The 25571-nt window shown below is 40.5% G+C and overlaps 1 protein-coding gene across 23 annotated transcripts in view; it reads right to left on the bottom strand.

The window, feature by feature from the left end:
* The window catches only part of PHF21A (PHD finger protein 21A), a 202164-nt gene that overhangs the window by 50961 nt on the left and 125632 nt on the right, over positions 1 to 25571 (bottom strand). For all 23 annotated transcript variants that reach the window (XM_021083133.1, XM_021083139.1, XM_021083122.1 and 20 more), the window contains one exon: positions 1236 to 1436. In XM_021083133.1, coding sequence (XP_020938792.1) covers positions 1236 to 1436 — 201 coding nt within the window. The remainder of the gene's footprint in view (positions 1 to 1235; positions 1437 to 25571) is intronic.

Below are 25571 nucleotides of genomic sequence, written 5' to 3'. Positions count from 1 at the left end.
CAGCTGCCAGCTATGCCATAGCCACAGCAACACAGGATCTGAGCTGCATCTGCAACCTACACCGCAGATTGAGGTAATGCCGGATCCTTAACCCACTGAGCAAGGCCAGGGATTGAACCTGCATCCTCACAGACACTATGTCGGGTTTTTATCCCACGGAGCCGCAATGGGAACTCCCAAGTAATGGATTTTTCATTTGCAAAATATTGTATATGGACTAGCCCAATGCCCATAAATGGCAAATAACCAAGTAAACTATAATCTTTTTCTCTCTGTATAAAGACATAGTGCAGATGGTGTTGGTGGGTGAGAAGTGTCCATGCTTAGGTTTCAGATCTCAAGGTCCTTGAAATGATATGCAAAATGACAGTACTAGGTATGAATGTGTATTTTTCTGGGGAGGGAAACCATGGCTTTCAACAGTCTAGCCAAGGTGACGCATAAGATCATGGATCAAGAATCACTGCTCATGCATCCCATTTTAAAAGGTAAGGCCACATTACATAGAAGCGTGTGGAGAGCAAGCTTGGATACTTTTCTTTGTTGAATGTCATTCCCAAATACGCTCTTTTTCTGTGTGCTGACTGCCTCAATATCCTTATATTACAAGGTAGTGTAAATGCCCTTTGCAGTAAAATCACTGGGACAGCTACATCAATTAGAACGTTATTAAGCTTCCCTCCTTAGTGCTATTTTTGACCTATAGTTCCCATTTCAGATCCCCTTCAGTGTAGGAGAACAGACACATGTTCTCATGTGAGATGAATATGGACTGGCAAATGAGTATTTTGTTTCTATGAACAATAGAAACACAGAACCTTATAAATGCCTTTTTCCACCTGGTCCCAAGGGCACTAAGCCTGGACTATCTCCACACTTAACTGCTAAGAATTCCAGAAAAACAATTCTTGAGGTGGTCAAGTCACACAGACTTTTAGAGCAAGTGCAAATAAATACAAAATAAGACTTTAATTCTGTTCTAATACAGAGAAGCAATTTTCCTTTGTCACTGATTAATTACCCTTCTGCCTTCTTTGGACAGATGGGAAATCACTTCACTTTGATTCTTTAGTAATGTTATTTTCTTCTGCCAATGAATTTCAAGTAATTCTTATCCCAGTTACAGTATAAAAAAGTAACCAAAATAACTGTTGTTTAAGTGCTAGTTGCACTCAACACAGTCTGAAAACAGGACAATAAGAAAGCAGCCTACGGTGCCCCATCCATACTTGTACCTGTGAAGCGGTCAGGCTGGGAGAGGATGCAGCTGGGGTGTGGTGGTGGTGGAACTGCTGTTGCTGCTGTAGCTGCTGTAGTGGTTGCTGCTGTGCTGTTTGTAGCTTGTTTTCAGATTGTGGCAATGGCTGTATTTGGAACTTGTCTGGTTGTTCTTGCTTTACTATCAGGTTCTTCCGTAGCTGTTCAACTACTCTTTTCTACCAAATAAGGACAAAACAGAATAAAATCTATCAGAATATTGGTCTATCAGCTGTGTAGAAAGAGGAGGCACTCCTGTGCCTCTGACATCTCTTCTGTAATGAGCTTAGTCCAAAACTTCTTACCTTTAAAATTTATAGATGAGACAACCGAGGAGAAACCCACTGGCATAAGAAATGTTTTATATATAAAGGGAAACCGAGGCTCACAGATGAGAAGAAAAACTAATGGAGCTCACACAGCAGAGGTGGGACTCCCTCTTACTAGTGGAGTGTGCCGGGTGGGAGGGACAGTACAGCCAAGCAGAGTAGTAAAGGCATGACCGTGGAGACATACTTCCTCAATTCAAATTTTAGTTCTGTTCCTTATCAGCTACATGATCTTGATCAAGTCACTTATCCTACCTGTGCCTCAATTTCCTGTTCTGTAAAGTGAGGTGATTAATAACATCCTCGGGCTTCTTAGGAGTACCAAACTGCCTCCGGGAAAGGACTTGGAACCATGATTGGCATATTGTTAGTCTTTTTTTTTTCCTTTGCGTCCGATTACGTAGATACCACTCATACTAATTTTTGTTAATCAAATAGATACCATGTCTCTATCCCAGTTTCAACCATTAAACAGACTTTTAAACAAGGAAATTGTAATCCCAGCACTATGCAATATACACAACAAACATTCTAAATTACTGAAACATGTAACTCATGAGCAGACTGCTTTTCTGGGAAAGGATCTGGAGAGACACATAAATTTGTTTAGGCAGAGTAGGGTTTTAGCTACATGAGATGAATGAATATTTTAACTTAAGATTAAAAAAACCCTTCAGTCCTTGTTCAAATCCAAGAAAACGGTATGTTTAGAAACCTTCATTACTATAATAATACACCTCAACAAAATGTAAGTTCCATCAGGGTGTGGACCTATTTTGCTCACAACTAAATTCTGCACCTAGAACTCTGCAGCTAAGAAAATGTCCTCGTTCTCTTCACTTGATGTGTAAACTGATGGAACCAAAGAAAGGCAAACGGCTCAGAGAAAACATAATAACCATTTGCGGCCAGACCTGGGTTCTGATTCTCCTGCTCTAACGGCTGCAGGAAAGTATAAGCAGCACTCTTCTGCATTTTCAAGTGAGTTCGCCGGCTAAGGTTTGTTATTTCCGACAAAATACATTGCTATTTTCTTCTCTCTCTCTCTCTTTTTTTTTTTTTTTTTTTTTTTTTTTTTTTTTTTTGCTGTTTTAGGGCTGCACCTGTGGCACATGGAGGTTCCCAGGCTAGGGGTTGAATCAGAGCTGTAGCCACCAGCCTACATCACAGCCATAGCCACAGCAACGTTGGATCCGAGCCACGCCTGTGACCTACAGCACAGCTCACAGCAACACCAGATCCTTAACCCAATAAGTGAGGCCAGGGATCGAATCCACAACCTTACGGATCCTAGTCGAGTTCGTTAACCACGGAGCCTGAAGGGAACTCCCTACGTCGCTATTTTTATAATACAGATTTTAAACAGAGAAGTAAATGCAGACCTTTAAATAAAGGGTCAAATGAATCCATGAGGGGCAGGTTGATTCTTGCTTATGATTCTAACTACATTACGCATACTCTCTAAAGAACCCAAACCTGGAGTTCCTGTCGTGGCGCAGTGGTTAACGAATCTGACTAGGAACCATGAGGTTGCAGGTTCGGTCCCTGCCCTTGCTCAGTGGGTTAACGATCCGGCGTTGCTGTGAGCTCTGGTGTAGGTTGCAGACACGGCTCGGATCCCATGTTGCTGTGGCTCTGGCGTGGGCCAGTGGCTACAGCTCTGATTAGACCCCTAGCCTGGGAACCTCCATGTGCCGCGGGAGCAGCCCAAGAAATTGCAAAAAGACAAAAAAAAATTAAAAAAAAAATAAATAAAGAACCCAAACATACAGCTTACTTGTTTAAAATATTTGAACATTAAGATATTTAGAAAACGGATTTTTAAAAATTTTAAATCAATATAAAATACATTTCTGAGAAAATTTTTAATATTTTTATTACCGATTCTTTTTAGGTAATAAAAATATTATACAAAGGCCAATTTGGCAGTGGGGGGGAGTCTGCTATATTTTATACTCTGCTAGCACTGCCTCTTTGAGCAGTTAAATACTAAAAAGAAAAAAGGCAGCGTCCAAAGTCTTTCCAGAAACCATCTGTAGAATACTAAAAATGCAAATTAATAAAAATATCAAATTCTTATACAATTAACTTTTCAAATCTTCAAAATCCTATTTCCCAAGAATAAAAGGCAGAGTAATTGAATGGATACACTTTAGGAGAAGGAGAAGTAAAAGCAGTGGTGCTGTGGATAATTCTGAGTATCACATATGTAGACTGTATTGCTTGGTGACTGCCAGAACATTTAGATATTTAACAACTAAATAAGCATCTAGAGTTGTTTTCAGTCCCCCTCCGCAATATATTAATCAGCATTAATCAAACATTAACAAACTAGCTAAAGTTTAGGTAGCATCAGCAAAGAGACTGAGACCCTTTACCAGAACGAAAACAAAACCCCCAGCTCAAATCAGGGGGAGGAGAGAAACCTAGAGGAAATAATACAAACACAAATGTGACATCTGCCAAAAAATAAACTTTGAACAAAAACAGCACAGGAAACTAAATAATTACTACACCAGGCACAAAAGGAAAGGGTGTGTTTCTCCTCTACAGCCATCCTAAGGAAATGCAGTGAGTTCTCCTACTTACTGCCTAACCCGGTGAACCCCACTCTCAGAGTTTTGTACAACAGAGGGAACAGTAGGGGAAAGAACTAGACAGGGTCGCAGGCTAGAGAACTCTGCAGCCAGACGGCTAGAGCAAGGTGACGACCAATCAGAACCAGAATCAGGAAAGGGGGAGCCAGTGAGTCACACTGCAGTCACAACTGTTCTTCCCCCAGGGCCTGAAACAAAGGGGGGAAGGGAGATGGGATCAAAATACTTGCAAACTTACATTAGTCCTTGAGAAGAGGGGAAAAAAAAAGAAAAAGAGAGAACTGTGCAGATTGGATACGGGTCAGATCACAGGAGCTGGGTAATGTTTTCTTTGAAAGAAGGCACTGGCCTATTTCAGAGAGCAGCTCAGAAATGCGTTGCCCCGGCAGTCCTTGCTGTGTTCACCAGATTAGAATACCAAGCATAGAGTTCTGCATATCGATGAAATTCTTTTTAGGAAATCAAGGTCCAGGGGAAGCACTGATACTTTCTGCCAATTAAATATCTGTCCGCTGCGTTTTGAAAACCAATAATCTGAAGTGAGGTGAGCTCTGCCGGGGAGGTGCTCCGCAGTATTGAGGCCCTGCATCCTCTTTGAAGGTACTGGCTAATAAAGGAGAGTTGCCCTGTGCAGAAGCTGGCTTTTCTAGATTGCACAATCCAGTCTTGTTCTGGTTCAGCCTTGCAACTCTGGCAAATACAACAGTCACATTCACTCTAGCAGGACCCGGATCTGGGTCAGTACCAGTTCTGGGTGGCAGTGAGAGAATACAGCTATAATATTCCACAAATCCTAGCTTGGGGTATCATGCTAATTTCCTGAGTAGCCCCTCATCACCACAGGAAGTGAGCCTATACTTTTACTATCATGTGCTAAACAAAGAAATCATGACTTCTGCTGGTCATTGACGAAGGTTTATAGGCATAAACAATTTGATATTTTCAATGTTACTCGCATATAAAGGAGACCTTTAAACATGGCTAATTATCTTAGAACATTATCCTGAAGCTTTGAGAAAAGGCTAAGCTCACAAACTGGCCATGTGTCACTCACTAACAAGTTGATGAGGGCTAAAAAGAGGTGGGGGGAAGCAAAAGAAATGAAATAGGAAAAGCCGGAAAGAATGATGGCAGAAAAGAGGGAGGAGAAGTTAACCATTTATTATCTTCTCTCCTTAATACTTTTGCTATAAACAATAGGCCAATGTGCCAGGCATCTTCCGGAACGGCTAGTCCCGCCCCCTTCAACTCATCTGTCAAGAACCGCTCCATAAACCCAGCATGTGATTCCAGGCCTTCGAGTCCCCTGACATTCTCATCACTAAATTTCATCAGCGCTTGTTCACACAGGAGGGTTCACAGAGCCGCTGACGCTTGAAGTCACAGTTTCTGAGACAGGTAGTCACTGTGATCAATATTGTGACACTCAGCGATACTATCAACGTGTTCACACGACAGCCAGACACATCCCAAAGAAAAACACATAAGTTTATAGGTCCGATTCAACAGAAGATGGGGTTCATTCTCCTGCTAAAGTCAATCACTCCAAGTACCATGGCCCTGGTCAACACAGAAGGTAGATGGCGAGATGGAAGGACAGCCCCCACCCCCACCCAATCCCTCCAATGGAGCCACCGGTTTCTTTCCATCAAATCCTCACATGAATCGCAGACAACATCTCTCAAAAGCAACTCCAGGCACAAGGCCCTGCCCTTCACAACTGGATGCTGATGCTTCAGGGTGCTGTTTGCCACACAGTCACTAAGCCTGCTTGTATTCCACTCGGCATTATCTGTTCTTGTATCAATTATGAGAGGGCCACATCCACTCAGACATCTTCTTACATAGCACTGCCTTACAAATTCAGCCTTTCTTCCCCTATGATGAACCACACCATCTGAAAATGTTTCCCCCTTCACACCACAAACTGATAGTCTTGTGACTTTTCACAAATCCACAAAGTCAAGTGCAAATCTTACCCATCTTCATACCTAAAATGCAGTGACAAATCTTTCTAGGTCTTCAGACTTGCCAACTGCCCAAATGAAACCAAGGATATTAAACTTTTTTTGTGTGCAGAAAAACTAACATGGAGAAATTTACATTGTTAATGAAGTCAATCTACTCAAAGAGGAGGGGGAAAAAATTTCTACTGCCCAACTGAAAGTCAAGCAACTGCACTTATAAGTAACACCAACATTCATCAACACTGAAGATGCAGGAAGAGACAGGACAATAGTCTTCAGAATGCCACCACATAATTATCCTCCAGATGAGGGTCTATTACTTGCCTAACATTTGTGACAAAACTACAAATCCAGAGTAAGAGGTGTGTGCTGTTTAAAGGAAACAGAAAATTAGGAGTTCCCCATTGCGGCTCAGTGACTAAAGAAACCAACTAGTATTCATGAAGACTTAGGTTCAGTCCCTGGCCTCGCTCCGTGCATTAAGGATCTGGTGTTGCCATGAGCTGTGGTATACGTTGCAGACGTGGCTCAGATCCTGCGTTGCTGTGGCATAGGCCAGCAGCTGCAGCTTCGATTCGACCCCTAGCCTGGGACCCTCCACGTGCCATGGTTAAGGACCTAAAAAGATAATAATAATAATAACAATAACAATAATAAATAAATAAAGGAAAATTAAGTTATGATTCCACCATTTCATGAATAAAACCACAGGGAAAGGAAGCAATAAACTCAAAACAAACTCCTTCTCAATGCAGTAAGTGAATTTCAATGGGAGGACAGGTACTCGTTATTAGAGGGAATGTTCTAGGGAGACACAGGAGGAGGCATGTTAGCAGCAGCATCTCTAAAAATATACTTAGCTAAGAATAATTACGTTTCACTCATTTTGTAAGGCACTAAAAGTTTTCCCCCAGACTGATATTCAGTTTTGGGCTGGAATCAGACAAATAGCTTCTAACCTTTTAAAACTTTTTTTAAAAAAGGTATATATTTTTGAAAAACACCACCTGTTTGACAGATCAGTAGCTGAACCTCATCTTATACAGTGAGCTGTATATGTTGTCTACTAAAGAGGATTTGTTTGGTCTTAGAGTTGGAACGTAAGGTATTTTACAGTTCTGCAAGGTGTCGGGGAATTTGTACAGTGCAATTTAGATGAATTAACAAACAGCAGAAGTTGGAATTAGAGTTTTTTTCTGCTAAAGTTCAAATTTCTCTACATGGATGCTTAACAGATGGTGGAGAAGGCATATGTCACGATACTGATTAGACTTTGGCTTTTTTAATTAAAAAATATTCTTTGGGGTTAACTTTTCCCTCAAAATGCACATACACACTCTAATATTTACATCAATAGGTTTTACATCCCATCTCCACAGGAGATTAGACCTTTTACTCATATCCATGGGATTTATATTCCATTTTCATTGGGGATTAGACTCTATTTGGTAGCCTGATTGAAATGCAGTCTACTTTTTTTCTTATTTTGTTCATTCATGCTCTAATAGATAAACTCAAACCAACCTTCCTCCAAATCCTTATGCGTAACTATAAAAGACTCCTAGGACTGCTAGAGTCAAACTCTGTCTAAACCTAGGGACCCTTCTAAGGACATGGGGACTGCCTTTAATTTGCATCAAAGGACAAAGTGCATAGCCCTTTACTCAAGAGAGATTCAGTCCTTGGAGAACTACAGTGTTTCAAAATGTAACAAACCCAGATGCCAGGGCAAAACAGTAGCAACACAGACAGACTAAAAAGAGCACATGTGTGTTGGGAATGGTAGTTGCACTATATCTCTCCATAATGTAGGAAGCCAAAATCAGAACCCAGTTAGCTTGCGTTTAAGTTCTCTGTTTCTTCAAAGTCCTAAGCTATACTGTTTGCTTCAAAAAATGCTGAGGATCAAATGAATTAATGGTGGGGAGTGGGGAGTGCTTAGGAAACTGTTGAGGGCAACGTGAAAATCAGAGATGATAACAAATGAATAGCATACTTTTTCTAGTGCGAATTTTTAGCTCAGAGCAACAGTTAATTAAATGTGACTTTTATTTCCAATGTCAATTATCTTTTAGTCACTTTATTTTTAACATCGAGTCATTTTGTTTGTTCAAGCTATGTTACTTTTTTAAAAAATGAGAATCACCAAAAAAAAAAAAAAAAAAAAAAAAAAGTACAGGCTTAAGAAAGAAAATGCTACCTGTTGCCTTTTTATCTCAGAAACCAAGCACATTTGGGAATATTTCCCTGTGTAGAAATCTAGATACGGTTCTGATTTCTTACACCTCTATTGGCAGTTCAGGGCCATATTCTGAATGCATAAAATAGATGTCCAATTTAAATGTAGCCTGACCCAGCAAAGACCCTAGATACAGTAATGAGAACAGCAGAAAAAAACACAAGAACCATTTATAATCCGCACAATTTAGCAGCCTGCTAATATAAAAAAGTGCCTGTATCATTGTGTTTGTACCACAGTGAGATAGGACACAGAGGCTATTAATTTGTAAATTGAGCTCCAGTTCAGTAAAATGCATGGCCCTTCGTAACTATCTGTTACAGACCTGCACACACCACCAGCTTGTCATTCATCATTCCAGGGCTCTACCCCACAACGTAAAAGGCAGCACTGCCTTGTTAATGTCAGAGCTGTCCCACACACTATAGAAATTCTCTCACTGCTCTGCCCTGAAGCCGCTATGGTTTTCCTCACAAAAGGAATATGATTGGAAATGGCTGCACAGTAGCTGTCCCTGACAAGTTGGATATGAAAATACAATTTAAGCACAATAATGGTCCTAAAATGGGGAGAGGGAACAGGCAGAACAAAACCAAACCCCTCTATTATTTTACGGAACACTGCTCAGATAAACAGATTGTTTTGCCTACTCCAAGCTCTGGGTACAATTTGAGATAATGTAGGTAGCACTCTTTTCACAGAAACCTAAGACAGAAAGAGATTCCGGGAGAGGTAAATACAATAGATGATCCAACCAAATTCTACGCAGAATACATGCACTAAATCATGGATCAATCACTTCCAAAGGCAAGGATATCTTTTAACAATCCTTGACTCCGTGGTTTTTTCTTAAGAGAAAGAAACAGACAACAGTATTAGAACAATATACTGTGTCAGGTAGGATATATCAGGTAGAAAATATTTTTGATGTGATGTAATGTTTTCCTTACATTAAAAAAAAAGTCTTACACATCATAAAACACTGATATTCTGAATGAAGCATTTTAACAAAATTACAACCTGAACAACACTCTTGATGCTTTCTTGAAAACAATTTTTATCATCTATTGTACTAGCATAAACACATAGATTAAAAGATTCCAAAGCCACTGAATCTTTTTTTTTTTTTTTTTTCTTTTTTTCGCTGTACCTGCAGCATATGGAAGTTCCTGGACCAGGGATTGAATCCGAGCCAGAGCTGGGACCTACGCCACAGCTGCAGCAACGCCAGATCCTTGACTCACTGCACTCAGCTGGGGATTGAACTCATGCCTCCACAGAGACAAGCCGGATCATTAATCTACTGCGCCACAGCAGGAACTCCCTGAATGAGTATCTCTTGATTTAACACAGTGTTCACTATTTCAGTTGTTTAATACCAAGTATTTGCTACAATCACTTAAAGAAAAAAATGAACAGTGTTATAACTTTGCTTTCTGACAAGATCCCACATAAAACAACAAAGAAGAACTAAGCAATTCCATCACCTACGAAGGCTGCCAAGATGAGGGACAGTTAACTTCAACGGACTGGATCTTCCAAGACACGTGACAAAAGATGATTTGTACAACTTCGAATTTAGTCTGAGTTTTCTACACCCAAAATAGAAGAAACCCAAACTCATCTCTCAGAATTTCAGAGCAGGTTTGATTTTACCTGCTAAAAAAGAGAAAGAGAAGAGTTCTCTTGTGGCACAGTGGGTTAAGGATCCAGCCTTGTCACTGCAGTGGCTTCAGTCACTGCTGTGGCGTGGATTTGATTTCTGGCCCAGGCATTTTCACATGCTGTGGCTTCAGCCAAAAAATAAAATAAAATGAAAACAAATAGGAATGCCTCAAACTTGGGGGAGACTTAACTCCTTCAAGTAAAGATTTAACCCTTTTAAATCCTTGGGGGAGGGGGATACAATAATTCAGGAAAAAACATGAACAAAGTATTTGGCTAAAGTACTTAATTTTTATTAAATCTTAAGTGTGAAGAAAAATATTTTTCATGGGCTAGGAAAATTATTAAAAGCGATCTACAAAATCTCTAAACATTTGTCTTCACACACACACACACACACACACACACACACACTGCATGCACATACTCTTTTAGAGAAGATGCAACGGCCACAGTCAAAAAACTATTTGCTATTTTTATCTCCCTTTAATGTACTTTTTTTTTTTTTTTTTTTAAGCTTTTTAAGGCCACACCTGCAGCATGTAGAAGTTCCCAGGCTAGGGGTCAAATAAGAGCTGTAGCTGCTGGCCTATACCACAGCCATTGCAACGCAGGATCCAACCCATGTCTGCAATCTCATGACAACACCGGATCCTTAACTCACTGAGCAACACCAGGGATCAAACCCATATCCTCATGGATACTAGTCGGATTCATAACCTGCAGAGCCACAATAGGAACTCCCTACATTTAATGCATTTTCTAGCAGTAAAGGTGCACTCACTCTACTGTTCTCCAGTTTCCACACCCGATAAAATTACTAAGGTGCAGGGCGCAAAGAGAAGAGGACACTGTGCAGAATACAAGATAGGTCTCTTGGTTTTGTTTTTTAAAAAAGACTTGATTTTTAAAAACTGTAGTCTGCTTTTTATTTTTAAAAAATGTTATTAAAGTGCAGTTATATACAATATTATATGTTACAAGCGTACAATTTTTAAAGGCTATACTCCATTTTTAATTTTATAAAATATTTGCTATATTCCTCATGTTGTACAATATACCATTATAGCTTATTTTATACCTAATAGTTCGTACCTCTTAATTCCCACCCCTATATTACTCCTCCCCTCTCCCCACTGGAAACAGTGTCCACTGACAGATGAATGGATAGAGAAAATGTGGAATATATGCATAAACACACACACACACACACAATGGAATATTACTCTCAGCTATTAAAAAAATGAAATAATGCTATTTGCAGCAACATGGATGGACCCAGAGATTATCAATGAGATGAAGTCAGAAAGACAAAGACAAATACCATATGATATCACTTATATGTGGAATCTAAAATATGACAGAAATCAACATATTTATGAAACAAAAATAGACTCACAGATATAGAGAACAGACTTGTGGTTGCCAAGAGGGAGGAGGGTGGGGAAGGGAAGGATTGGGAATTTGAGACTAGCAGAGGCAAACTACTATATACAGGATGGAGAAACAACAAGGCCTACTGTACAGCACAGGGAACTATATTCCATAACCTACGATAAACCATAATAGAAAAGGATATGAAAAAAATAGGGAGTTCCCATTGTGGATCAGTGGGTTAAGAACCTGACATAGCATTTGTGAGGATGCGGATTCGATCCTTGGCCTCACGCAGTAGGTTAAAGACTCAGCACTGCTGCAAGCTGTGGAGTAGGTTGCAGATGCAGCTGCAGCTCCTATTCGACCCCTAGACTGGGAACTTTCATATGCCCCAAAGTGTGGCCATAAAAAGAAAAAAAAGGAGTGTGAGTGTGTGTGTGTGCGTATGTAACTGAATCGCTTTGCTGTATAGCAATTAACACAACATTGTAAATCAACTATACTTCAATAAAGTTAAAAAAAATTTCTTTTGCCTTTTCCAGAATGTCATATGTTGGAATCATACAGTAGGTGGGCTTTTCAAATTGGCTTCTTTCACTTAGTAATACACATTAGTTCTTTCATGTCTTTCATGGCTTGATAGCTCATTCTTTTTATCCTTGACTATATCACAGCAGATACAGTGATACTGATTTTTAGATACAGTCCAATGTGGCAGCTGGTGAGTTCTACAGCGATTACAGTAAAACAGCAATAATACCAAATAGGTAATACCTGCCAGGTAAAACACTAAAGCTCTGAGCATCTAAGTGATTTGACCCAGGTCTCAAGTTAGGGGCAGAGTCAGACTCAACAGTTCTAGTTCCTGATGTCGAATTTCTTACCTTTCCCCTCCCCTCCTTATTTTGCTTGGTAAGGACTTGAAGCCCTCACATCTATGTACTATTTAATATAGCAAGTCACAAAAGCACCTAGCCAAAAAAAACCTTTGAAAACATCTATATCCTCCATCCCATTCTGCTTTTAGGAAAAATACGTAAAGAGGCAGTACAATGCAGCAGAAATAACAAAAAAGGTCAAGAAATTGGGGTTCTTATCCCACATCTGTCACTAAGCTAGGTTTGTCACTTTGGGTAAGTAATCTACCTGATTCTGGTCTCAGCTTCTTGACTCGGTCTTCAACATTTTCTTGTTTAAAATTCTGTGAATGTCTAAACGGCAAGACTACAATCTCTTGATCTTCACTTTCCATCTCTATCAGTGTGGTTCACAGAAAACTAATAACACTCACAGTGACGATCTTCACACACTACAAAGACGCTAAATCATTAAAGAAGAGTTTCATTCAGAGATTAAAAATTCACAAGAACGGGGTCAGGCAGGTAACACACATGAATGAAGCAGGCCAGTTATGAGATAACAGGGGGCAATGCAGACGGAAGTCAACTGGAGAGGGAATGCCTTGTCTAAAGGCACTAACGTTAAGATTCACTTTTAACGTTATTGAAATATCTTTGTTACTTAGATTAAATCCATGGGACACCAGTGTTCAACCTCCAGACAGTACTTAACCTTCATGAAACTATAGTTAACCAGGAGAGGAGTTAGTCATTATTTAGGACATTTTCAATAATAAAAGGTGATTCAAAAGAATTTCAGATAACCAGAAAATCCAAATGGCTGGAGTGTGACTTTAGTGGGAGGCAGCACAGACGTGAAAGTGCTGAGTGATCAGTGGGTACTGAGAGTATGGTAAGAGAAAATGTAACAGAGACAGTCAACAATACACAAAATATGAAAGAGCAAAAACTTCAGTAACAATACGTTCTGCAGTTGTTCCAATTTTATCCAAATAGTTTAAAGTACCTTATGGACAATTTAATCTTCTCCCCATCATGTAACACCGCCTTAAGAATGAAGTGAAATCAGTTTTTCTACCACTGAACCATAGCTATCTCTAGGGCTGGATCGAGTAGCTGTTTAAATAGCCATGTTGGGAGTTCCCGTTGTGGCTTAGCGGTTAATGAATCTGACTAGCATCCATGAGGACACAGGTTTGATCCCTGGCCTCACTCAGTGGGTTAAGGATCCGGCGTTGCCATGAGCTGTGGTGCAGGTGGCAGATGCGGCTCAGATCTGGCATTGCTGTGGCTGTGGTGTAGGCCTGCAGCTGTAGCTCTGATTCAACCCCTAGCCTGGGAACCTCCATATGCTGTGGGTATGGCCCTAAAAAGACAAAAAAATAATAATAATAGTCACATTGTAAAGGTCAGAAAAATGAAAACCACCTTGTTGAAGCTGTTCAGGGAACTAATGTAATAAGCAAAGGATAATCATCAGATTGGGAACACAAGCAGAACACTAGGAATATCTTCTACTCTTAACTGGTTCTTGATTCCAAGTACTGCAATCTTAAAAATTATTTAATTTATACGATTAAGAAAAAAGGAATTGGAGTTCCCGTCGTGGCGCAGTGGTTAACGAATCCGACTAGGAACCATGAGGTTGCGGGTTCGATCCCTGCCCTTGCTCAGTGGGTTAACGATCCAGCGTTGCCGTAAGCTGAGGTGTAGGTCACAGACGCGGCTCGGAACCTGCGTTGCTGTGGCTCTGGCATAGGCTGGTGGCTACGGCTCCGATTGGACCCCTAGCCTGGGAACCTCCATATGCCGTGGGAGCGGCCCAAGAAATAGCAAAAAGACAAAAAAAAAAAAAAAGAAAAAAGGAATTTATGCTATAAACATTTGGGTTAATAATTTTCAAGCATCCTACTTTCTGAGTGAACTCTAAATGAAAAAATGAACAATCATTTCCCACAAATATATCCTTAATGGTGTATTTTTTTATGCTTACATAATCATGTGTTTATACCGAATTTTATTTATTTATTATTTATTTATTTATTTTTAATACTTAATGCAGCTTATTACATTTATAGGTGTACCACAATCATCATTTACAGCATTTTATACTTGTAACTTTTCACACCCTCTCATCAAATAAGATTGTCACAACTGTGCGGGGGTGAATTAGGTAATTGTCTTTGATTCAGACAGGGAAACTGAGGTGACTGATGACCCACCAAAAGGTACACAGTTACTTCACAGTAAAAAGGGCGCTAGAGTATGGACTCCTCTCCTCTGGAAAACTGGTCTGAATGAAACTCTGTTCACCGAATAAAGAGCTGGAACTCATTTGTCTGAGGCAGTACTTCTGGGGCTGACAGGAGCTTGGGTGGCGTCCAAGTGGACTGACTAAATGTGGAGTGTTCTGGCGTGGGGAGCTGGGCCAGGAGCGCGAGGTCTTTTGCTGGACATCAGTCTCTAGATAGAGTAACCGCCAGGAAACAGACAGGCTGTGGGAAGCCGAGGAGGAATAACCTGCACCAGCGGCAGGGGCCAAGCAGGAGAGGAGCTGGAGGGTGCGGTCAAGGTGGGAAATGGGACAGCCAGGGGTGAGGTGTGGATGGCTCAAGTGATGGGTCTTGAGCAAATGCCACTGATAGTGACCATCGTAAGGCAAACTCCGTATAAGCTCTGAGCACTCCAAGGGCTGGGAATGTTCTTAAAGAGACTGTGCAGTGCTGGATAACTTGCTCCAAAATGCCAGAGAGACAGCACTTCTGTCATCAACGGTATTTTCTCTGGTAGCAGAGTAGGGCTACATGCTGGAGCCAACCCAACAAGAATGATATGCTTCCTCATCGACAGAGTATGACGGACAATTCTAAGATTCTGTTGCTAACCCTCCACTTCAAGCCAAAAACTTCAATTCTGGAACAATGACTTCAATTTAACAAATGTAATGGATGCTGGCAACATTTAGACTGGCAAAAATGTTGGGTTCTACTGGCTATTTAAGGGAGTAAATCACAGCAAACTTTATATACTAGCCACCAATATGAAGTTGGATTTAAAATTTTTATTCACTAACAGATTTATTCTACTGTCGTAAAAACTATACAGCTATTTTGCTTTTTAAATAGAGCACAAATGATCCAACCCATAGGCAAAAGGGCTGGGGAAGTGACATTATAAAGCACACAGAGAGGTTTTAAAATCAGCTTCCCTGCTTTCAGAGCCAATACTAGGAATCCTGCCGACCCTCCCCCACCTGCCACACAAGACCAAGGCTCAGTCAATAAGACTGCTGTGCAAGCGACAGAGCCATCACTTCTGCTTAGTCTCCACAGGCCTAATGTACGTGATGCTGAATTTACTCATCTCAGTAGGCAGCACAGCCTCACCAGGCGTGGTGATGTTTCAGACTTGGTAAGAACAAGATGTCAGGGGGTTTGTTATTGCTGCATCATTCTGCAACACCTTATTTCAACTCTGAGCTGAGCTGGCAAAAGTACTCAATCAACCCGGTGCCATGATCCAGCTCCACTTATCCTTCAGATGTTCCCATAGCAGGACGAATTTGCAACATTTACAGGCAACGTGACACAGTAGTAATAGAGATTTGTCTAGTCATCACGCCCTGTGAATGCCTCCTTGGTCCTTCTCCGTCCTTGCACCTCTCAGTTGCAATTTTCCTTACTAAATATTTCCTGTGGTACCTTAGGATCTAACTCCATCTTGAGCCCTCAGATGTGTGTCATAATCTCTCTGCTCTACAGACATCCCGACATAGGGCTTCCTGCTTACAACCTACTCTGCTTAGATGCTGAGAATGAGAAGAGAAAGTTGTTTCCATTCCTTTTAAAAGAACCCAGCTGATTTAAGGATGGCTGGGAGGGCAAGTGTGATAGACCTGCTTGGAGAAAGCAAGGATATGTGTCGTCTGATGGATACAGTGAAATGGACCTGCTTGTGTGCAGGCTGTCAGCCTTGCCACTAATCAGAGGGGAGAAAGCATCTATAGGAAAAGAAAATGGGACAAATTGAGTGGAAAAGAAGAAGTGACACAAAAGTACAATGTTTAACAAGCAGCTTTTCTTGGCGGTTGAAGGTACTCCTTTCCTACCTGAGACTCCTTATAACAGGAAGGAATCATTCCTACACAGGGGTGCATACCTATGCTTCACAGGATGTTTGTTTGTGTGACAGTTATACTGTCATAATTTTAGATGGTTAAACCTCTGCTCCAGGGTTTATAAAAGATCAGAGCACTTGTCACTCTTGGTGCAGGTAGAGTGAGATAGAGTGGCTGAGCAGTTCATTTTTCTTTATAATTACACTCCATTAACCTTCCACATGAGAGCTCCCCTGTGCTTTCATACCAGCAGCACCAACTGGCTGCATTTGATAAGGCTCTACAGAGTCTGCAAGACCAGCACATGCAACAAAAGGAAGACTTTAATACTGCAGACTTAAGCGGAAGCTGAATGCAGTTCTGCAGCCCCTCTACTTATTGGCACACATTTTCAGCTCAATTATACATGTGTAGACAAAAACAAACCTAAAACGTAAAGCTTGGAAGCCAGCAAACAGATGATGGGAGCTTATTCAAACCAAAAGTGATTCAAAGTCTTCAGATAATTTTTACAATACAAAACACCCAAATTTATAACTATTTTTCTAACCTTTGATAATGTGGCATCCTATAAAAAATGTACTCAATATACTGAAGCTTACGGGATGACACAATTACACATTGGTGTCTACAAGCTGCACACTGTGAAAGTAATTTACTCAAGTGTTTCTCCTTACGTATCTCTCAGTAATAATAATAATAATAAAAAATTGGTTAAGAACTAGCCCTAAGAGTCTATCTCTATCCTTCCTGACAGTGGCCATATAAGTGACTTCCCTTTTCCCTTGTTTGAGACACAGAGAGACCTATCCCATTAATAATACATTCTCCCCCGGTTTTTAATGCAGTGCCTGGAACACTAATTTCCATATGTAAAAAGGTAGATTAGTACTTTTCCAACCCTCAGCAAAGACCAGGTGTTACATGCTTGAGCAGATAAAATGAAAACCAGTTTAAGTAGGTGCTGGCACAATTAATCTTGAGTAAGTTCCCAATTACTGAGGAAATAAAAGGTAGCCAAATTTATACCTCTGCCCTCACCAATAGCATCGCAGCCCTTACAACATCTCAGAATAAGGTTTCCACCATGGTAGCTTGTGTTTCTGGATACATCCCTAACTACAGTGACCCAAGAAGGTCAACAGGTGCCCTGACAACGCTACTCAGTACTAACTAGATTTCTTCGGCAAACGTATGCACTGAGGATGTTAGCCTTCATAAGTGCAATCTGATGATCAGAAAATTAAGCCACAGGAACTCAAAGGTACAGTATTTTCTTCATCAAATGTTATATTTAAAATACTTTCCTTGGAGTTCCTGTCATGGCTCAGTGGTAACAAACCCGACTAGTATCCATGAGGATGTGGGTTCGGCCCCTGGCCTCACTCAAGTGGGTTAAGAATCTGGCATTGCCATGAGCTGTGGTGCGTGATGTTGAAGATTTCACCCCAGGAGTTCCCATAGCCCTTAGCCTGTGAACTTCCATATGCCACAGGTTCGGCCCTAAAAAGCAAAAACAAAACAAAACAAAACAAAAAAACAAACAAAAAACTGCCCCCAAAACTCACAATTTTCCTAGAGATATAAACTACAGCAAAACCCTGTTTTTGAAAATTAGTGAGATACCTAGTACTTCTGAAATGATGGCAGAGAAATGATTGTTTGCATTTACATTTTGAAGACAGATGATTAGATGTGGGAATTCCACTACACCCCCCCTTTTTTTCTTTTTTAGGGGCCGCACCACGGCACATGTAACTGAAGCTGCCAGCCACAGCCACAGCCATGCTGCGTCTGCGACCTACACCACAGCTCACAGCAACACCAGATCCTTAACCCACTGAGAGAGGCCAGGGATAGAACCCGCAACCTCATGGTTCCTAGTAGGATCCGTTTCCACTGCGCCACGATGGAACTCCCACTCTTCTTTTCTATGCTTTACACATGAAACTGAAGGATTTTTTCCATTAAGATTTTTCTTGTGCTTAATACCATTACAACCTTCCTGTATATTGTATACTTGCCGCCATGGTGTCTGTTTGAAAAAATGCTTTTCTTAACCCGAATATCAGATATGTGCCTGTAACTAAATACTTCATGATTCTTTTTTTTTTCCTCCCTGTTTAGGGCATATGGAAGTTCCCAGGCTAGGGGTCGAACTGGAGCTGCAGCTGCCAGCCTATGCCACAGCCATAGCAACATGGCTTCGAGCTGCATGTGTGACCTATGTATGCCACAGCTTGCGGGAACACCAGATCTTTAACCCAGTGAGTGAGGCTGGGGATCGAACCTGAATCCTCATGGTCACCATGTTTGGGTCTTAACCCACTGGGCTATAACCAGTTCATAATTCTTTAAAACCCAGTATCAAAATCATAATTTTAAGATTTTCTTGCTACATGTTACATACTAAAGCATTCAGCACAACAATATTGAATGACCACATGCCTAAGAATAAAGCCAGCCCATGCCTAAATGCTGGGTTTTCAATGTCCAGATCCAATGACAGTCAGATTTGTCTTTTGCCTAATGATGCATATTTTTCATTTTCTAATGAGTAGAATTTCTTTCACTGAGTACTTATTTTTCAGTTTTAAGAGTGGCAGACAAAATTCCACTCCCTATAATCATGTTAAAAGTCAGGCAAAAGCCAATCTACCTGCTCAAGAACTGTCGCTCTGACGCATTGTTTGGCCATCTGTTTATGTGTGCTGCTTGTCTCACGGTGCAAATCAACCTGCTGCTGACTAGACCTACTTCATGCTGCAAATTCATTCTGCAGTTTCCACCTCCCTCACCAGCAATAGGTCCTCTTATCGGAATCTAAAACTACCACTTCAATCAACTCAAGTCAAACCTTATTCTACTGCTCTTGTACAAAAAAATGATACACCACAGGCCCACATGCAAACAGGTCATCTCTGAACACTGGGCTCGTGAGGAAGGTGGCAGCACAGTTCTGCTCCTATCAAAACATTTTAGTACCATCAGCAGCAATCAGTCTGCTACCTAGAAATATACATGTACTACTGCGGAGAGAGGCTAAAAAGATTACTGAATGCCAGAGGACAAGAGCATGAACTACAAATACAAACCACTCTGTTCTTTTTTGTTTTAAAAATTGGTAACTTACTCAGAGATGGGTTTCTATCTGTGTGATTAGCACACAAATTTACAACAGCATTAGAAAAGGTTCTCAGAACATCTCCTGAATCATCTGTAACTATTAATTTGCTTGCTGTTTTGCATGCACTTTGCTAACTACTCTTTCATCTTAGATTTAAAAGGATGTTAGGGCCATCAAGAGGGTGGTGGGCAGAATAAGGTTTGAAAATAATATTTATTGAATGTACCTACAGAGTATGTAGTGTGGTAGTAGAGTCTGTGGTATAATATTAAAACGTTTATGTCTGTTAGTATTTGTTGTAGGTATCCGAGTGCTCCTATATTAGGGGCATATATACTGACGATTGTAATATCCTCTTCTTGAACGGATCCTTTAACCATTAGTGTCCTTCTTTGTCTTTCTTTATGGCCTTTGTTTTAAAGACTATTCTGTCTGATATGAGTATTGCAACTCCTGCTTTCCTGTCTTGTCCACTGGGATGAAATATCTTTTCCCATCCCCTCACTTTCAATCCATATGTGTCCTTTGCTCTAAGGTGAGTTCCTGCATACAGCAGATTAGAATATACAAGCAACTTATACAACTCAACAGCAAAACAGCCAACAACCCAATTGAAAAATGGGCAAAATACTTGAATAAACATTTCTCCAAGGAAGACGTACAGATGGCCAACAAGCACATGAAAAAAATGCTCAACATTACTGATTATTAGAGAAATGCAAATCAAAACTACCATGAGATACCACCTCACACCAGGCAGAGTGGCCATCATTAATAAGTCACAAGTAACAAATGCTGGAGGGGTGTGGAGAAAAGGGAACACTCCTGCACTGTTGGTGGGAATATAAGCTGGTACAACCACTATGGAGAACAGTATAGAGGTACCTAGAAATCTATACATAGAACTACCATATGACTCAGCAATCCCACTCTTGGGCATATATCAGGACAAAACTTTCCTTAAAAAAAACATATGCACCTGCATGTTCACTACAGTACTATTCACAATAGCCAAGACATGGAAACAATCTAAATGTCCATTGAGACAGATGATTGACTTAGGAAGATGTGATATATATACACAATGGAATACTACTCAGCCATAAAAAAGAACAAAATCGTACCATTTGCAGCAACATGGATGGAACTAGAGACTCTCATACTGAGTGAAGTAAGTCAGAAAGAGAAAGACAAATACCATTTGATATCACTTATATCTGGAATCTAATATATGGCACAAATGAACCTTTCCACAGAAAAGAAAATCATGGACTTGGAGAACAGACTTGTGGTTGCCAAGGGGGAGGGGGAGGGAGTGCGGTGGATGTGGAGCTTGGGGTTAATAGATGCAAGCTATTGCCTTTGGAGTAGCAATGAGATCCTGCTGTGTAGCACTGGGAACTATGTCTAGTCACTTATGATGGAGCATGATAATGTGCGAAAATAGAATGTGCACATGTATGTGTGACGGGGTCACCATGCTGTACAGTAGAAAAAAAATTGTATTGGGGAAACAACAATTAAAAAAAATAAATAAAAATTTTAAAAAATTAAAATAAATAAATAAAAAGTTAATTATTGGAGTTCCCATCACAGCACAGCAGAACAAATCCAACTAGGAACCATGAGGTTTCGGGTTCAATACATGGTCTCGCTCAGTGGGTTAGGGATCCGGCATTGCCGTGGGCTGTGGTAGAGGTTGGGAACACGGCTTGGATCTGGTGTTTCCGTTGCTGTGTCTGTGGTGTAGGCCGGCAGCTGTCGCTCCGATTCGACCCCTAGCCTTTGAACCTCCATGTGCTGTGTGGGTGCAACCCTGAAAAGGAAAAAAAAGATAAATTCTTTAAGAAGTTTATATAAATATTTCAGGAAATAGAAGATATACATACAAAAGAACTATAACATTTCTTATAGATTAACAAGGAAAATTATCGGAAGATTTTAAAAAATATGTAAACAGAGCAGAGAGAAAGTGGAGCTAACAAACAGAAGACAAGGTCAAATCTGAGAGGGTACATTTTGAGCAATGATAAAGCCAAGTGAACTTTTTTGAGACAAAAACAAATATGGGTCATCAATAAATTTTTTTTTTAATTTGGAGAAATGGAGGAAGGCAAGTTTAGTGCTAGTGACTGATTAGAAGTGCTTAGTAGATAAACAAATATGTATTCAATGAAAAGGCATGCATATACTTCCATTCTCAAATGTAAAGAACTTGAAAATACTGCTGAGAATAGAATGTAGAATTAATCTATATTGTTTCTTTTCTTTTGCGTTTTAGGGCCGCACCCATGACATATGGAAGTTCCCAGGCTAGGGGTCGAATCAGAGCTGTAGCTGCCAGCCTACACCACAGCCACAGAAATGTGGAATCCAAGCTGCATCTGCGACCTACATGGCAGCTCACGCCAATGCTGGATCCCTAACCCACTGAGAGAGGCCAGGGATAGAAGAACCCTCATCCTTATGGATACTAGTCAGAGTCATTTCTGCTGCACAATGAAACTCCTAGAATTAATCATATTGTTTCCAATAAATACACTTGAAAATGCAAGTGTATTTTTATTTAAATTAAAAAAATTTTTTGGGAGTTCCCATCATGGTGCAGTGGAAACGAATCTGACTAGGAACCATGAAGTTGCGGGTTCGATCCATGGCCACGATCAGTAGGTTAAGGATCCGGTGTTGCCCTGAGCTGTGGTGTAGGTCGAAGACTCAGCTTGGATCTGGCATTGATGTGGCTCTGGCACAGGCCAGCAGCTAACAGCTCCAATTAGACCCCTAGCCTGGGAACCTCCATATGCTGTGGGTGCAGCCCTAGAAAAAAACAAAATGACAAAAATAAAATAAAATAAGATATACTTTAACAGTTCTCTTATGGCAATGGGTTAAGGACCTGGTGTTGTCACTGAAGCAGCCTGGGTCGCTGCTGTGGCAAGGGTTCAATCCCTGGTCCAGGAAGTTCCAAATATCATCTGTGTGTCTCAAAAAAAAAAAAAAAAAAAAAGCATTATTGATAACCAAAAAAAAAAAACCCACCATAATTTAGAAGGAGCTGAATAGTTGCCAAATTGGTGGTTAGAAGACACAGAACTATGTTGATAATGTGTAGAAATATACCTAAAAACACATATTTGAAAGAACCAAATATTGTGTTGCTTATTAGTAACAAATAACCGGGGATGACAAAGCACAGAGATGAAAGGGACTGACACCTTCATGAGAATTTCTGTATCATGGTGGGTGAGAAATTCATCATGTTTCATTTTGTTCAAGGCCCTACTGTCTCCAGTATACACAAACATCTTAACTTTTCTCCTGAGGATGAGTCATAGCCGTGGTGAATAGAAATGCTTGTCCTATTCCTCTGCACTGAGGCAAAGTCACAATCTTCTGTAAGGCTGGCAGCAATTGACTTTTCCTAAACAACTACCAACATCCTTAGTCATTTTTTTTTTAAACAGGCACAGATAACGAGATATAATGATCTAGGGAAGATTCTAAATTTTAAATTGACTAGAGAGTTGAGGCTAGTATGCTAACTCTCTCAACTGCTTAATACTTGCAAAACAAAAACAAAAAACAAACAGTACCAATCAAATTATAAGCGAAGACAGCACAATTTAAAGAGGAAAGCAATACATTTAACACGAAGAAACTGCTACATCATTTCCCAGGTAAGGCTATGAAAACAAGTTATTCACTTTTTTTTTTTTGTGGCTTTTTAGGGCCGCACCTGCAGCATATGGAGGTTCCCAGGCTAGGGGTCAAATTGGAGCTATGGCTGCCGGCCACACTACAGCCACAACAACAAAGGATCCGAGCCTCATCTGCAACATACACCACAGCTCACGGCAACCCCGGATCCTTAACTCACAGAGCGAGGCTAGGGATCAAACCCACATGGATACTAGTCAGATTCGTTTCCGATGAGCCATGACAGGAACTCCCAAGTTATTCACTTCTATGTTAAATGCCAAGGAATACAGCGTTCTTTGGCAACAATATTCTCTTACCTTCAGATATAACAGCAGATAAACCCCACCTCTTAACTTGTACTTGCCAACTAAAAACTGACACCTGCCATCTGCATCTACAAGGATTAAGTCACTAGCCACTGTAGCCACTGACCTTCAACACCCCCTAAAAGAAGTTTAGGACAGAGATCAGGAATGAAGGACTCAGTGCTCTAGGAAGAACCAGCAGAACAGGACTTCAGACAGATATTTTCAGGAAAAGATTTTTACGAGCCCAAATTCTTGCACCTCCTCGTATCTAGAAAAGCACTCAAATCATTAATGGTGACATCAGCTCCTTGTGACTAGCAGCAACCTTCTGTCAAAGTGTGTGCCTGATTGTATCTATCCCCTTCACTAAAATCTTATGGAACAATGACCTTCCCCCTCCCTCTTCGGAGAGCTGTCTGAAATGCTGTCCCCCAGGCGATAGTCCTCATTTTGTCCCAAATAAAACTTAACTCACAACTCTCACGTTGTGTGTGTCCCCCCCTCCCCCCAGTCAATATACTTTCTGGGAGTTGCAGGGTCTCTTTCATTGAAATATGAAAGTACTCATAATACTTCTGAATTCAATTTCTGTTGAAACTGACATTAGTTGAGATGTGGGACTAAAGAACGTACATAATTGACAGAATAGTTAACAGTCAAATCATAGATGTTCAAGACTTTAATGTTTTTCTTTTGAAAAACTGTAGATTTAAACTGACCCAAAACTCACTAAGTACAACTGTCTAATGATACATTTTAATTTTTTTTTAAATGGTCGAATCCTTGGCATACAGAAGTTCTAAGGCCACGGACTGAATCCAAGCAGCAGCTGTGACCTATGCAGCATCTGCGGCAACGAAGGATTTTTAACCTACTGTGCCAAGTTGGGGATGGAACCCAAGCCACTGCAGTTGGAATCCGAACCCACTGCACTGTGGCGGGAACCCCAACTGTTTAATGATTTTAATCCAGCCCTTCTGGAGCATTTCTACTAGGATATAAACTTACAGGTCAGTTTTTCATTATTTGTTTCATAGTCAGAGCTCATTATTTGCGTCATTTTCTAAATTCAAAGCCTTTGTTAAAATAAGAATTTGACACTCTAAACTTTGAGTAATGCCACTTTAACAGTTCAATAAATCTTAACCATCAAACCCAGACATTTTGCTAACACAACTGAAATAAGACACTGGCACTTATTAACTTAGCTGCTTTAAAAGCATGAACATCACAGAAGTCACGTATTGGGAACGTGGAAGCTGAAAAACCATTGCGGTAAAGTCAAGGATTCTGTGACTACCACGGTGGTAGAAATGGGGCAGTGTTTCAGAATTAGGTTTTATCAGGGCTCTACAATGTTTTTAAATGGCTAATGATATGGCTATTAGAACTGCTATTCTATTAGAGCTTCTATTCTAATGAATTCCTGCCATGTCCTTAACCAATGGGCCCATAGGTTCTAATGAGATAAAGCCACATTCACCTGACCTGAAAAGTAAATAATTAGACTAATAATGAAAGCCACAGTTGTGGTGACTAATCATTGCTTCTGCCACATGTCCCACAGCTTCAACAGAACAGCTAATAAATAACACAGGGAAGAAAACAAAAACACTGCTAGCTAACACTGCATTTTTGGATAAGAAAAGAGCAGGAAGAGGATTAGCTGCATTCTTTTTTTCCCCTCTGATGCTTACATTTAAAAAATTCCACTAGTATCTTGCCAGATTTTCCAGAGAAAAGCTGCACGCATCAGAGTTAACTGGTAAGACAGGCCATGGGAGAATAAAACCAGTAAGAAACCTTTCTGTTCTGCACTTCACAGGGCTGTCACTCGTACTAGAAAAACGTCACTTTGAAGCCCTGTTTGCATTCCATTTTTAACTAGAGGGAAGGGGATGGAGGTCTTTGGTTTCTATGACAACCCAGATGGGCCATAATACAAGATACTTACAAATGTTCAATTGCAGGGATGCCAAATCAAATTAAGGCAGAGTTAGCACTACTTCATAAAAACTAGATGGGGGAG

This window comes from Sus scrofa, chromosome 2, assembly GCF_000003025.6.
Source record: "Sus scrofa isolate TJ Tabasco breed Duroc chromosome 2, Sscrofa11.1, whole genome shotgun sequence".
NCBI lineage: Eukaryota > Metazoa > Chordata > Mammalia > Artiodactyla > Suidae > Sus > Sus scrofa.
The sequence above is the reverse complement of the archived record's forward strand: the minus strand, read 5'-3'. Positions and strand labels throughout refer to the sequence as shown.